Consider the following 15,765-nt stretch of genomic DNA (forward strand, 5'->3'; position numbering starts at 1 on the left):
CTGTGAGTATGGTAAGTCCTTTTTCTATCCCAACTTTCTTCTCCCATTAGGATTCCTCATTCATTAAGGGTTGTTAATTAGGAAAAAATTTGATCAAATAAATTCTGACTAGTTAGTACATGAAGAACTAGAGAATTTTAAGCCAATTTAGAGCTTTTAGAAGCATTTAACAAGAATATACCAAGGAAGCTAAAGAAAGCTATCCTTAGTCTCGAAATTTCAGGGACAATGACAGGGCACATGAATTTTTTTTTTTTTTTTTTTGCTGGTGTCAGAAACTCGGGCAAATGGAACAAAATCGCAACGCATAGCTCCTTAATGTGGCAGTCTCTTTTTTATAATGCAGGTTTGTGTGCCTGTGTGCATGTTCATATGTGTGAATGATGGGAGGAGGGGAAGGGTGAGAGAAGGGTTGCAAAACTGAAGACTCAGTCCTTATACTCCTCACCTCAAGGTGGTAGACGAGATAGCACATTGCAGAATAAGTGCCAGTGTATGATATCCAACCTAGTCTCTAGCAGTGTCCAAGAGGGAGGGACCAGAGATGCTAGGAAAGTCAGAAAATGCTCTGGGGAGGGCTGTGGAGCATGTGATATGGTCCTTGAAGGACAGGTTTAGAATTGAGAAGATGAAGGGAAAGGTTTCCCAGGAGGAGAGAGTGGTCTGGGCAGAGATGCCATGGTGGGGATGTGCAGTTGATGTTTAGGTAAAGGAGAGGGGTCCTGATACATTAGGACAGAGGATCTGGTTTGGAGATTGTAGGGTTAAATTTGGAAAGATAAACAGAAAGCCACGAAGAAAAGGAGAGTTCTGTGCTTTCCTTCTTTTTTAAGTTGCTTTTTGACTCATTAACTTATCAGGTGATAGGGAGGATCATCCCTTGCTCCTTCATTGGTCTGCTGTTAGGGGAACAACCATATATCTTAAGATGCTCCCTGTAAACAAAAACACTGTCTTCTAAGAGCTCCATTTTTATTGGTGGGCATACAAGCTCCTTGTAAAAAAATGTAAGCAGTACTTTTGGGGTACCTGGGTGGCTCATTCAGTTAAGCATTCAACTCTTGATTTTGGCTCAGGCCATCATCTCACAGTTCATGGGATCGAGCCCCACGTTGGGCTCCATGCTGATAGCACTGAGCCTGCTCAGAGGTCTCTCCCTCTCTCTCTGTCCTTCCCCTGCTTGTGTGCACACACACTCTCAAGATAAATAAATGAACTTTAAAAGAATTTAAAAAAATGTAAGCAGTACTTTTGTAAGAAACAATGACATAGTTCCACCAGGACCCACCAGCCCCTCCACCCCCATGCCATTTTTCGGAAGTAACTACCATTAAATATTTCTTCTTGTTTATCCTTCCTGATTTATTAGGTCAACAAATATTCATTGAATTCCTATTATGGGCATAGGGTATACAACAGTGAATGGAAGTCCCTGCTCTCAAGGAGCTTCTATTTTATTGGGAAGAAACAGGCAGTAAACAGCAAGCACATTTAAAATATTTTAGCAAATATTTTTCTCCTATGCATACTCTTGCAACTTGTTCTTTCCGCTTGACTGTGTCTCTTGGACATCTTTCCATGTCAGTGTAAAGAGGCCTATCTCTTTAACTGGTACTCACTAATATTTATTGAGCATCTGCTGTGCCTCAGGCACTGTCTTGGTCATAGCAATTCCCTACAGTAAGTACTATAATTTTCACCTGACTACAGGTGAGGGACCAAGGCCAAGAGAGGTTTGGGAACTTGCTCAAAGTCACCTGGCTAGTCGCTGGTGGAGGCAGACCTGAGCCCAGACCATCTGATGGTTCACTCCAGTTCTTCTCCCCCTTGATGGCTGCATAGTACTCCATTGTATGGATGTTCCTTCACTTATTTGGCCAGTCCTCTATTTTTAAGCCATTTTTAGTTTTTTCCTATCACAGATAGTGCTATAATGAACATTTTACACACTTGTTTACATGTGTTTATGATCATCTGTAAGTTTAATTCCTAAGAGATCGAAAAATACACATTTCTGTATTTGATAGACACTACTTAGTTTCCCTTTAAAATTATTTTACCAACTTCTCCACCAACATTGTAGGAGAAGGTGCTGATTTCTTTATAGCTTATTCAACAAAGGGAGTTGCCAAGGGTATAGGAGTTGCTAATACAGTAGGTTAAAAAAATGGTATAGAAATTACACTTAAAAACCTTTTTTATTTTTTATTTTTTAAATGTTTGTTTATTTTTGAGACAGTGGTGGGCAAAGGGCAGAGAGACAGGAGGGGTCAGAGGATCCAAAGTGGGCTCTGTGCTGTCATCAGAGAGCCCAAGGCGGGGCTTGAACCCACAAACCATGAGATCATGACCTGAGCTGAAGTTGGACGCTCAACTGACTGAGGCACCCAGGTGTCCCAAAACATTTTTTAAAAAGTCTTTCATTTTATTTATTTATTTATTTTTTTTAATTTTTTTTTCAACGTTTATTTATTTTTCGGACAGAGAGAGACAGAGCATGAACGGGGGAGGGGCAGAGAGAGAGGGAGACACAGAATTGGAAACAGGCTCCAGGCTCTGAGCCATCAGCCCAGAGCCTGACGCGGGGCTCGAACTCACGGACCGCGAGATCGTGACCTGGCTGAAGTCGGACGCTTAACCGGCTGCGCCACCCAGGCGCCCCTAAAGTCTTTCATTTTAAATATCTTGAAGAAATGATTACTTCCTCTTATAGGCTGTTCTTGGTTCTTTTTATCATGCAAGGGAGAAAGCCACCACTCTTATTTCAAGAAATCTGCAGTTTCTTGTGACTAGGGGTGGGAGGAGGGCTTGGCAGGGAACAGTCCTTCCTTTTTCTCTGATCTGGCTCTCTCTGGAGGCCTGAGGGCTCAGTACCAGGATTGGCCAGGAGAGTGGATTGATATGTACAGGGAATCAACTTGCTCTGGTTATAGAGACATTAAAATATATTTGGTTTCAGTGTTTAACTGAAAATCTGATGCAACTTCTAGAGAACCCATAAATGGCTTGAGACACACTTAAGACATAATCCTTTCTTTTAAAAATAGACCAAAATATTTTGTTTTCACCTAATCCCATCTTAAAAACAGGAGCCCCCTTAAAGGGATTCTAAACTAAAAAGTTTGACTCCATTTCGTATGTGCATTTGTTCTTTGGCATCCTCAGGGTTAATTGTTTGCTTTACTCAGAGTTGAAATTGAGGATGTTTGGAAAGAAATGTCTTCATTCTTTGTATTAAATGTTGCTTGAGTGTGCTTAGCTTTCATCCATGTGAGAGTGAAACTCCCCTTGCAATGATTTTTTAAAAAATGCTGATTCCTTCATCTCTGGGAAAAACAGGTAGGAGCTCTAAAGATGTTTGCTAATTTCCTTCACTTGAGGGCTCATACAAGTTTGGTAAGCAGAAGTGATAACTGTGACTTCTTCCCTTGTCCGCTTCTATCCTACTGAACACTGGGTTCCCACAGAGGAAGCCATCCTGCTGAAGTCAGCCTCTAGGGAGCTTCCTTTTGTTTCTTCAAGATTAACCAGTTCTGCCCTGGCAGCAGTAGCAGGCAACTCTGGAAGGAGAGGCTCTTCTGGGCTTTTGGTATTTTTCCAAGGAGTGTTTTTTCTCCCCCAATTCCTCACTGGTAGTGAAGCTGCTTTCCTACAACGCTGCCTTCTTCAGATGAGATGCTGATTCTGATCTGCCATCTAGCAGCTTCCGGTAGCGGTAAGTGGTCAAGAGTGTTTTTCCGGGAGTTGATCTCAGGTTCTCAAGAATGTCCTCTAGAGACCCAGTTTGTTTTCTGTGTAATTGCTAGAGCCTTCAGAATAGCTTTGCTTTTGTCACTGTTCTCATTGCATGGTCATGGAATGGGTACCTGTTTGATCTCCCTGCACCCGCCCTTTTGGGAGAGAGGGTTAGGTCCAGGCTGAGGTGAGTTTGTGGGGAGCTTTCAAGGGTTGGTGAAGCCAAGAGGAGAGTTAGCTTAGGGCTGACTAGGGCTTTCTGTTTCTGTTTTCTAGGTTGCTCTTTTGATCTTTTCATCTTCTGGTGTGGTTGAGGTTTAGCAAAAGTCTTCATTTTTCTCTAACTAAAAATACTTTAGAAACTAGTTGGGTGTGAGAAATAGGACGTCTGCTTTATTTCCCTTTTCAAATTTTTATTCAGTTAGCATCACCTATTAAATGGCTAATGGGAGTAGCATCAGTGTCCATTTCTTCTTGGCTTGTGGGTGTTTGTCACTTCCTTTGGGAGTAGTTGGTTTCATTTTTTTCAAGGGGTTTGTATCTAGTTCCCCTATTCAAGGTATTGTTTATTCTATGACCAATTCATGCTTTAAACATGAACAGTTTACTAAAATACTCTCTGAGGCTGGAGTGGTATGTTTTTAGTGCTGAGATTTGTCTGAACTGAGAAATCGGTACTTCTGGCTGTTTGGTTGACAGATGTGAGAGTTTCTCAGGTCCCTGGTTAATAATTTGCTGTTTTGAAAATAAAGGAAACTGGTGAGAAACAATAATTGGGGGCTGAAGGCTTATTAGAAAGGAAATGAAGAAATATAGGATCATATGTGGAATTAACAACGTCTCTCTTCACGAATGGCCACCTTTGTTCAGGTGTTGTTCTGTGCTAGTCTTTGCATTTACTGAAATGTAAATTCAGAGTGATTTTTAAAAACCTATATTTATCTGTCTTGTGCTTTTATATTGTTCCATCATGCATGCATCTTCAAAAATGAGGGATCAAGTAATTTTTGTGCCCCTGGGGGATTTTTTGTGCACAGGAGGATTCTATTTTGTTTTTACATGGTAAATTGGAAATTTCCATTTAGTAGGAAAAGACTTCACTTTTTGTTTCAAAGTAAATTATAATTGTAGCTTTCCTAGAAATAAAACTTCTTAATGGGTGCATTCTAGATGCTTGCATTGCGTGTACAAGAATTAGATGCTGGTATTTGTTTTCAGGATTTCTTACAAAAAGGTGTCAAAGAGGGGCCCTGGGTCGCTCAGTCGATTGAGCGTCCGACTTCAGCTCAGGTCATGATCTCACAGCTAGTGAGTTCGAACCCCGTGTCAGGCTCTGTGCTGACAGCTCAGAGCCTGGAGCCTGCTTCAAATTCTGACTTCCTCTCTGCCCTAACCCACTTGCATCCTGTCTCTGTCTCTCTCAAAAATAAACATTAAAAAAAAAGGTGTCAAAGAAAATAGTAACCTGCAAGTGTTCCACATACCTATAGACTTACTTGACTTTTTAGCAATATTAAATATTTTTCAAATAATAATTTCTTTTTTTTTTTAATTTTTTTTTAACGTTTATTTATTTTTGAGACAGAGAGAGACAGAGCATGAATGGGGGAGGGTCAGAGAGAGGGAGACACAGAATCGGAAACAGGCTCCAGGCTCCGAGCCATCAGCCCAGAGCCCGACGCGGGGCTCGAACTCACGGACCGTGAGATCGTGACCTGGCTGAAGTCGGACGCTTAACCGACTGCGCCACCCAGGCGCCCCTCAAATAATAATTTCTGATTAAATAGTAAATGCAAATACTAAATATATCGGTCATTGCATTTTTGGAGATTTTTTTCCCCTTTCTTTCCTTTCTCCTTTTCTTTAGTCAGCTCGAGCTTGTCGAGCACCTGCACTATGTCAGGCTCTGTGCTGGATGCCCAGAGAAGATGCCACAGTAGGAAAGGCTGAGCGTTTTATTTTGATATATCCTTCTCTGACTTTTCTTTTCAGGTTGAGTGTTCCCTAGGACCTGTCCTTGTCTTTGTATTGACTCATCCTCATCCTCTGTCCTCTCCTCACTTCTTTTTATTCTTGTTCTGAGTGAGATCATTCATTTCCCATGACTTCAATGCTTTCATGTATGTTGATGATTCCATGTCTACAAATCTGTCTTTTGTCTTTAGTGCTGAGGATGTTTTCAAAGATAAAGAGGAATTTCAAGCCTAATGTGTTCAAACTGAATGTATTATTCTCCCATCCCAATTCCTGCTCCTTTGTTTTCTCTTCCTTCTCTTTTCCCTGCTGTACTAATGGCACCTCTGTCCCCTCATTGTCCTGAGCCAAAAACCCTAGAAGTCATCTGAGGTTCTTCTTTGTCCTGTATGCCAACATAGGGGCCATTTATAAACTCTGTCAATTCAACTGCAGAAACATTTCTAGAATCTGGCTCCACTTACCTATTGTTACTGCTTCTCCACCTCTCTCCATGCTAGGCCATGCTGTGAGCATAACCTTCCTGAAAGTGCCGACAGCATGCACTTGCATAGGGAGAACCAAGAGAGTAATGACAGTGGACAATGGAGCCCGGATTATAACCATATCATTCTCTAAAAATCTCTTCTTCCTCCCCATTACCTGCAGGATTAACCATGGGTCTTGAACATAGCCCTGTTCTGTGTCACCTGACCTATCAAATGGGGATGATGATAGTCCCCACCTATATAGTTTTGGTGAGGATAAAATGAGATGATACATGGCAAGTACTTAGCACAAGATCAAGTACCCAGTGAATAGTAATGATGATGGCAATGATGAAGGTGATCACTTCTTTCAGAATCCATCTCTAATCCACCTTTCCAGCTCCATCACCCTAAAATCTCATTGCCATGACTGTCACTACTTCCCCAACCTTCTCTTCCCTTTCACAGTACTGGATCTTTTCACATCTATTCCTTTGGCCTCTTTACCTCATTTTGCTGAGGAAACTCTTTCCTTTTCAAAAAGATTCAACTCAGAATTACTCTCTGTGAGGTCTTAGCTGACTGCACAAAACAGGCTTGGTGGCTCCCTTTCCTCTGCCTCCATGGTGCTCAGTCCTTCCTTCCATCACAGCCCAGAACTTGCCTTTCTAATGGTCTGTGTATCTGTTTTCATCTTCCCCAGACTACAGGCTTTGGAAGGGATAGAGGTAGGAACTAATGATCCTTACCTCCATCTACTGAGCCCCGGTTTGACATAGAATAGGCACCCATAAGTGTTTGGTGATTGAATACCCATAGGGATGACTCTCAAATTTGATAGGAGGTTTTCTACTTGTGGAGAGTTAAACATACAGTTAAGAAAAAAAAAAGCTTTCCCTCTCTTGAGTACTAACTTTGTAGCAGGAGGCACTGTGCTAAATTCTTTACGGGCATGCCTAGTGATCCAGTGAGTTACTCTAACTGTCCCTGTTTACAGATGAGAACACCAGGCTTAGAAGAGAGGGAACTTGCTGTAGGCTTTGAAGGTGGCAGGACCAGGCTCTGGCTGTCTGACTTGCAAACTGGTGGAAGGAAAGGGAAGTGAGAGGGGAAGGAAGATGACTAAGCCAAAGCAGGCATGTTTGTTAGAGAAAGGCAGCATGAGAAGGGCAGAAATGCACTAGAGAAGGCAGCAAGAGCAGGCTAGGAAAGGAGAAAGGAAAGTGAAAAAGAAACAAGGAGAGCAAGGGAAAAAATGAACAGGGGATAAACAAGAGGAGGAAGGGAAGCAGGATTCCCACTGCTTCAGAATTTTGTGGCCAGGGAACAGCTGCATGCCTAATGGAACATAAACAGACTGCAGTGTTGACATGACAACTCACAACAAAATCTAATCTACATTATACAAGAAATAGAATAATTTATTGTTAGGCCATGGTAATTAGATGTAATTGCTAAGCAGTTTAGAAATTTGGCTGTACAGCCATCACTTACACACACACACACACACACACAGAGAGGCATGCACACACACTCACTGGCTTAAATTGTGTTCACTTTTGTCCAGTGTGGACACTTGGCAAGTGACTGTGGCTGTTGGCAGCTGTCACTGACACTAAATATGATCAAAACATTATCTACACCTCCCACCCACTATCACACTCAAAGCTGTACCCATGTAGGAAAGAAGCACAGTCTTACTCCTTATCCTTCGCTGATGTCCCCTCCCAAGGCTGGGATTTCCCTGTTGCACCAGGATTTCCCTTTCCTGAGTCTTCTCCCTGTGCTTCTGCCTCACCTCCCTTATCCCTCAGGGGCCTGGTCCCAGGGGATATTCTTGGGCTGGTAGGCAGGGTTGCCAGCAGATATGACCCCAAGGTCACCTTGTCCAGGGGTGGGAGAATTCACTGAGGCTTTGCTTTTTTGCCTTTGGGGACCTGGAGGCAGAGAAAGAAAAGGGAAAAGGGTAGGACCAGAGAAGATGGAGGGCATCAGGAGGAGGGAAAGGGCTAGTGCCCTAATTCTGCCCTCCTAGCTTCCCATCCTCAGATGCCACTATTGTTCAGGCAAGAGGGCTTTTCAAGGTTTTCCTGTGCCCACCCTGGTGCTGGCCACCCTGGTGCTGGTCAGTCCCCCTCCCTTCCACTCTTGGTTGGGTTAGTCCTCAGAGACCAGGTGAATTGGGTTGGGAAATAAGTGACTGAGTGAAAAACCTGAAGGAAAGTTAGGGAAACAGGAAAGGGAAGCTGGGAGACTGAAAGAGGGAAAAAGGGAGGTAGTAGTAGAAGAACAGACAAATGGGAGGAGGGGAGGGAACATGTTTTATGGAGTGAACCATATATGCGTATATATTTAACCTCACAACAGCTCTAGGAGGAAGGCATTATTGTCTCTATTTTACAGATTCAAAGGTTTAGTCTTAGGAAGGGTAAGTGACTTGGTCAAAGTAACACTAGATAAAAGGAGCTGAGCTGGGATTGGAATCCTATTATCCTAAAAGTCTCTTCCATATAGTACAGTGTTTCCAAAGAAGACGAGAAAGCGGAGTTGGGGAGGGCAGAAGGAAAGCTCACCAGAAGAGAATGGAGAATAGAGGGAGAAGAGGACAGGAGGTCCTCACAAGGGGTGAGGTCTGGGATTGGGCTTGTTGAAGCTGTATGGGTCCTTTCTCCCTTGGCTCCGTGTCCTGAGAACTGGAGAGAACCCACTGTGCTCAAAGGAGGTAGAGGATTCGCCTGGGGGGCACTCTGGTTCCTCTCAAGACCCTGAGATGAAGACAGGCAGGGATGGGCTCACCTGGGCAGTGCTCTGGGTAAGGAAGGAGAAGCTGCCAGGAATCTGCCCCATCTTGTTCTCCTGGTTTCCAGTGCTCCTGTCTTTTCCTCAACTGCCTTGGCTCCTTTCTTTTCCCTTTATTTTTCTATCTCCTCCAATTCCTTTGCATTTCTGACATTCTACCTTGTATTCTCTTTTCTTTCCTTCTTTCTTTCTTTCTTTCTTTCTTTCTTTCTTTCTTTCTTTCTCTTGAAAGAGAGGGGGAGAGAGAGAAAGAACAAGTGGGGGAAGGGCAGAGAGAGAGGGAGAGAGAGAATCCTAAGCAGGCTCTGTGCTGTCAGCACGGAGCCTGATGGCGGGCTCCATCTCACATGACCTGAGCCAAAGTTGGATGTTTAACTGACTGAGCCACCCAGGTACCCCTCTATCTCGAGTTTTCAATCTTTCTCTTCCCGCTGTTTTCCCTCCCCTCAGTTTATTCACAGGGCTGTTCCCTCCCACCACAAACACATCTTTTCTTTAAAGATTTCTTATCCATTCACACTTATCTGCTTTGTTTTATTGTAGAATGTCCTGAAGGAAGTTAGACTCACTGTGCTCATTTAATCCTAATGTTTATGTAGATACTTTGACAGAGAAAGTTCAGAGGGTGCCTTCAAGATAACTAATATGTAATGAGCCTTTTCATCATATGCCCCCGTTCCCAACAGTCCAACCAGTAGGTTCTGAGGCTTACAGAGTATATTTGCCCTGCATTCTGTAATGAGTTAGTGGAAAAAGCAGGGATCCAAGGTTAGCCTGTTTGACTCTAAAGGACAAGCTTCCAACCACCACATCCTGCTGCCCCTTAAGCAGGTCAGTGGTCTGGCTATTCCCTTGGAGGCCTCTTGATGAGTTTATTGCATTCAGAACGGGTTGTTTGTCCTGTAGGTTTTTGACCACAATTGAACAGCATACCAAAACCAGATTTATCTTTCTGAGTTACACTAATACTAGCTCAGGAGACTGGTAATATAAAATAAGAATGACAATTGAGAACGTGTAGTATAACTGTCAGGAGGACCAGAATGTTCATTTCAGCATGCATGACTAGTGTACTCTTTCCCTGTAGGCAGACTTCTGTGGGAAAGCAAGTTATTATCAGCAGGTGGCTTGGTGATCATGGAATTGGAGCATAGGGAATTAACTGTAATAACTTGATTGTTGAATGACCTCATATCATTAAAGGGAATCTCCATTTGAATCCTTTGTTTAAAATGTTGAGTCACCTGCCCTCAAGTGTACCCATTTTCACTATAAGTAGAGACCTTGTGGAATCATATTATGGACAGGATGCTCTCCTTTGCATACAGCTGTTGAAGTAGCATTCCTAACTTGGATGTCTTGTTATTGCCCTCAGTCTCAAGGTGTTTGAAACCAACTCTTTATTTTCCCTGAACAAACTAGAGTCGTCTTTGGACTTTGTTACTCTTCCATTAGAAGAGTTATTTTCTGTAACCAAGATTCAAAACCTGAACTGGAAATGTAAAAAAAAATCCTTTATGCAAGTATAACCTTCAATGTTTTCAAAAAAAAGAGTAGTCATTGCCTTTTAAAATGAATTAATATACATAAAAACCCTTAGCTATTACTTAGCTGTTAGCTACTCCTTCCTCTGTCTTCCTCTTTTCCCATCTCTCTTTTTTGTAACCCCCTCCCCCCATCACTGTCACACAAGGAAACCACCATTTTAATTACTTGCATAAGATGAAACCAAGAATTAAATAAGACCTACCAGGGGCGCCTGGGTGGCGCAGTCGGTTAAGCGTCCGACTTCAGCCAGGTCACGATCTCGCGGTCCGGGAGTTTGAGCCCCGCGTCAGGCTCTGGGCTGATGGCTCAGAGCCTGGAGCCTGTTTCCGATTCTGTGTCTCCCTCTCTCTGCCCCTCCCCCGTTCATGCTCTGTCTCTCTCTGTCCCAAAAATAAATAAACGTTGAAAAAAAAAATTTAAATAAGACCTACCAGCAGCTTTCCTTTTTCCATTTCCTCTATTTTGGGGTGACATCAGAAGCAAGGAATGTATGCATGTAAATGAATACTATTTGCTTCAGTACTTGGAAATGGTTGAATTTCAGAATCCTGAGTTCCTACTTCTAGAGCTAGATTTCACGTTAGCAAACCTTTTCTCCCACCTGATTGGTTTATTTCCTTAGACCTTAATTGCTCCAAAAGTTCAACAAAAGATGACTTTCTTTCCTCTGACGTCTTTTAGAACTGGAGTGTCAGCTGGGTATTTTGGTGAGTTGATAAATGTCCAAGAATGACAGCACTAAATTTAAGTTCCTGAAAGTTAAACTAGCATCTGGTGTATTAGTGTGAATCCTCCATTAAGTGTGCCTGGAATTGGTGCTGTTAGAAGGAAAATATTGGATTGGAGGCAATATGGGGCCTGAAGGTCAGTTCTTAACTTTTCATTATAACTTTATGTCTTAGGGAGTGAGAACACTTGAAGAAGGTCATTAATAAGAAATAACTTTCACAAATCGTATGGAAATATTAATTCATACAATAGTGATCATATTATCATTGTGGATGAATTATTCAGTAGAGAATATTTTCTGCGAGAGCCAAAACAGCTAAAATTTACAAAATAAATTTATTCAGTACTTTTAAAAGGTTTTGAAGACATTTTGGAAGGTGATATTAGAGAAATTAAAAATGAAGTAGCTGCCATTTGCAACTATGTGGATAGAACTAGAGGGTATTATGCTAAGTGAAATTAGTCAGAGAAAGACAAATATTGTATGACTTTGCTCAAATGAGGACTTTAAGACACAGAACAGATGAACACAAGGGAAGTGAAGCAAAAATGATATAAAAACAGGGAGGGGTACAAAACATAAGAGACTCTTAAATATGGAGAACAAACAGAGGGTTACTAGAGGGGTTGTGGGAGGGTAGATGGGCTAAATAGGTAAGGTGCATCAAGGAATCTACCCCCAAAATCATTGTTGCACTATCTGCTAACTAACTTGGATGTAAATTAAAAAAATAATAATAAAAAAATAAAGTAACGGAAGAAAAACAAAATCAAACAAAAAAAAAATGAAATAGCTGTATGGCTTAGAGGTAGTTTTAGGAAGAATATGGTATTGCTTTATGTTTGCTTGATTAGGAGCTTTTAAAATGAGAAGTACTTACAAAGGATCTAAAAGAAGAGAGGGGAGGGGTGATATCACATATATATATTTTTCAGTTACCTTTATATTGTATATTCATCTTTTGAAATGGGTATCTGTTAGTATTAATCCCTCAAAGCACTGCAGCAAATCATTAAGAAGAAAAAATAAGCTGGCCAGTGGCCAGTACTCTTATTAACTTCCTGAGAGATTGAATTTCTTTCTTCTGCTTGCATTCTAATTGCCACCTGTCAGGGTGTAGAGTCCCTTTTGCCATCTTACTTAAAGAATCATTATTCCTTTCACCTGCTCCAGGGACTCTGAGCCCATGAAAACACAACACATTTGACGTAGTCCCCAGAGAGAATTTTAAAGCCCTAACAAGTTAGCTTAGAACTTGCAGATGAGCCTTAACCATCTGGCCAGATGGGGCCACCAGATCCAGATATCATTGTCACAGAATCCATGAGTTCAAGACATGAGCTGAGATCAAGACTCAGACACTTAACTGACTGAGCTATCCAGGAACCCCTGTTGTGACTATTTTTTAGAACAAAGATACTGATTCTTCAATGAAAACCCACTTTTTCATTCTTCAGTGAAAACCTATTATTTCTTGTAGGAAGGCCCTACCTCAAAACATCCTTTCAGTGCCTTTCTTTCTTTCTTTCTTTCTTTCTTTCTTTCTCTCTCTCTCTCTCTCTCTCTCTCTCTCTTTCTTGTGCTTCCTTTTGTTCTCTTCCCTAAGCTTTGCTAATTTCTCTTCTTTCTTGTGTTCTTCAGTTTGCCTGCAACACTATTCCTATTGCTAAGCAAATATTGTTCATCCTTTGACAATTTTCCTAGGCTGGAGATGGGGGTATAAAAGAGGATGGGGTCTGGCCAGAAAGAAGTTGATGACAAGAAAGGCATGGTGGTCCCCAGCTTGGGAAGGTCTAAGACATTCTAGAACATGGGGCTGGGTCCTGGGAAGGGATAGTTGCTAAAAGGGAAGTGTCTTTACACTTATTGTGGTGAACATTGAGTAATGTATAGAATTGTAAAATCAATATGTGGTATACTTGAAACTAATATAACATTGTATGTTAATTATACTTGAATAAAAAAATTAGACAAGGGAAGCGCCTTCTTGTGTCTGAAAGCCCTTGGTCCATTCCTAATAGAAATTGAAGACATCATTCATTCTTTCATTTATCAAATATTTATTAAGCATTACTATATGCCAGTCAAGCATTAGAGGCTAGAAATAGAACTGTGGACCTGACAGATGAAGTCCCTGCCCTACTGGAGTTTGTGGACTGAGGATATAGCCAATATAATGTAATAGGAGATTATGTTCTAGAGTGATAGGGGCTCTGAAATGGGAACTTTTAGATTACATGAAAGCACATAGAGGTGCTTCTATCTCGAATTTGGGGGATCAGAGAGGCCTCATAGAGGAAGTGATGTATGAATTGATATTGGAAATATAAGTAGGAGTTAGTCTGGTTAGGAGATTGGATGGAGTTAGGTGGCTATAGGCAAAGGTAAGAGCATGTGCTGGGCTCCTAGCTGGAAATAAGCTGAACTGGGTATTTCTGGAGTATAAACATGAGGGGATGCAAGGAGGAGAGGGGGCTATGAGGAGAAGTCAGGCTAGAAAAATGAACAGGGACATCCAAGGGTGTGGAACATCCAAGGAGTCATGTTAGAATTTGGCCTTTCTTTTCTTTTTTTAATGTGTATTTATTTTGAGAGAGAAAGAGCGAGCACATGAGTGAGCATGTGCACACGAGTGAGTGGGGGGAGGGGCAGAGATAGAGGGAGAGAAAGAATCTCAAGCAGGGTCTGCACTGTCAGCATGGAGCCCTATGTGGTACTCTATCACATGAACTGTGAGATCATTTCCTGAGCCGAAACCAAGAGTCAGATGCTTAACCCACTGAGCCACCCAGGCTCCCCTTGGTCTTTTTTTTCCCCCTAAGGCCATCGGGAAGTGATTGGGGGCTTTTGTCAGGGCTGTCACAGATGTCATTTATCTTTTGTATCAATGATTGTGCTTCCTTGTGGACCCTGGCCTGTAGGTGGCTAAGGCTGGAGCAGGGAAACCTGTTCTGAGCAATGCAGGGAAAAGCAATCACTGGTCAGCAGGCTTTCCTAGAGGCAACCAGATGCCTGAGGCTGTGGTGGGGTACATGGCAAGGAGGCAGCAGAGGGCTCATCTAGGGCAGCACAGTTGGTAGAAGGTATGGGGGGAGAAACAGAAGAGTTAGTGATTTACATTTAATATTTAAGGACTTATCCCTGCTAGCAGCACCTGGCAGCAGTTGCCCTATTTTCTTAGTAGATTCATCATTTTAATATCTAGTCCCTAGAAAAGCAGTAGGTCTCACAAAATGCCAGTAGTACTATTTGTCAGGCACATTCAGGACTAGGTGTGCCCTCAGCAGGCTGCTGCTTTTCCTGGAGGGGGGCAGATGGGAACTTGTGGATCTGGGGGCATGACAGGAAGAAATATTGATGGTTTTAGGCTTTTTAGACTCTGAGAGATATGTATTAGAGCAATAGGCATTGATGAATTTTTTCTGCATCCCCCTGTCTTGTAACTGCTAAGCCATAAGCATTATTGTTCCTCTCCTCTGATCTCTATATGACTGACCAACTTCTTCATGTGTGTTTATTGCATTTTGCCACACTACTTCTTTGAGCTGGAATCAAGGAAGTTGTTTCTCTTTGAAACCGAAAGAACATGTATTCAGTACCTCTGCCTATCCGGTCATGTCTTTGAAATGTTTCCTGGGTTCATTTTCATTTCCACAGTCTATTGGGTTCTAAATGTTTGAAATCCTTTTTTTGCCCCTTTATATATTCATTCTAAATATTTAATAGAGTTTGCCATATGAAGGAAATTAGAACACATGTAGGGAAAAATTGAAAGATGATAACGACATTATTCTGGCTTTTTTTGGGTAACTACCTGGGGAAGACTGTGCACAGAATAAATTGAGGAACATTTTTGAATTGCATTTTGTTTCCCTTGAGCCTAGCCAATAATTTAGGTTCCTGTGTAGCTCCCACAATTTAGCAGATTCCCAGTGCTAGCTGTGGGAAGGAGTCATCTAATGACATTTGAATAAAAAGTAGATGCTGTAGCTTTACCCCTGTTATGTTCTGATTCATAGGGTTTGAGATAAATTAGAAAATTTGGCTTAATTTTAATGCCCAATTGAATGGCACATTTGGGCTTACCTTATGTTGTTTCATATAGTGTCTATGATACGAATAGATTATTTTTGTGTAGAATTATTATCTACATAAGATAAATGGAATCTGTTATTTGTGATTTTGTCAGTGATTCCTAGTCATCTATATTTGACAAGGAAGAAAGTTAAAAGGTGTAAACTTATGGTTAATGGGCATTTTTACAAATACTAATGTGTACTTTTCTTGTTTTCTACATAGATCAACTGTTGAACCCTGGTGAAAAATAATCAGCTGCAATAATGTTCTGCAGTAAAAAGAAATCACTTGGTAAGTGTTGAGCTCTTCAGATGACACAAAGTGAATCTGACTTTTAATTTTAATTTTATTATTTTACTTTTTAAACTCATTTCATTTTGTTTTGTAGAGGTGTAATTTATATACAAAAATAGCCAGATCTTAAGTATTCAGTTT

At 41.5% G+C, this 15,765-nt stretch overlaps 1 protein-coding gene across 1 annotated transcript in view; it reads left to right on the top strand.

Annotated features, from left to right (window-relative positions):
• Positions 1-3,825: 3,825 nt before the first annotated feature.
• Positions 3,826-15,765, top strand: part of ATP8B4 (ATPase phospholipid transporting 8B4 (putative)) — a 259,928-nt gene continuing 247,988 nt past the window's right edge. The window contains 2 exon segments of the mRNA XM_047075128.1: positions 3,826-3,922; positions 15,553-15,621. Coding sequence (XP_046931084.1) covers positions 15,594-15,621 — 28 coding nt within the window. The 5' untranslated portion in view covers positions 3,826-3,922; positions 15,553-15,593.

Source organism: Lynx rufus, unplaced genomic scaffold, assembly GCF_022079265.1.
Source record: "Lynx rufus isolate CCGP_SWC_20201006 ecotype Redwood Valley unplaced genomic scaffold, mLynRuf1.p SCAF_13, whole genome shotgun sequence".
Taxonomy (NCBI): Eukaryota; Metazoa; Chordata; class Mammalia; order Carnivora; family Felidae; genus Lynx; species Lynx rufus.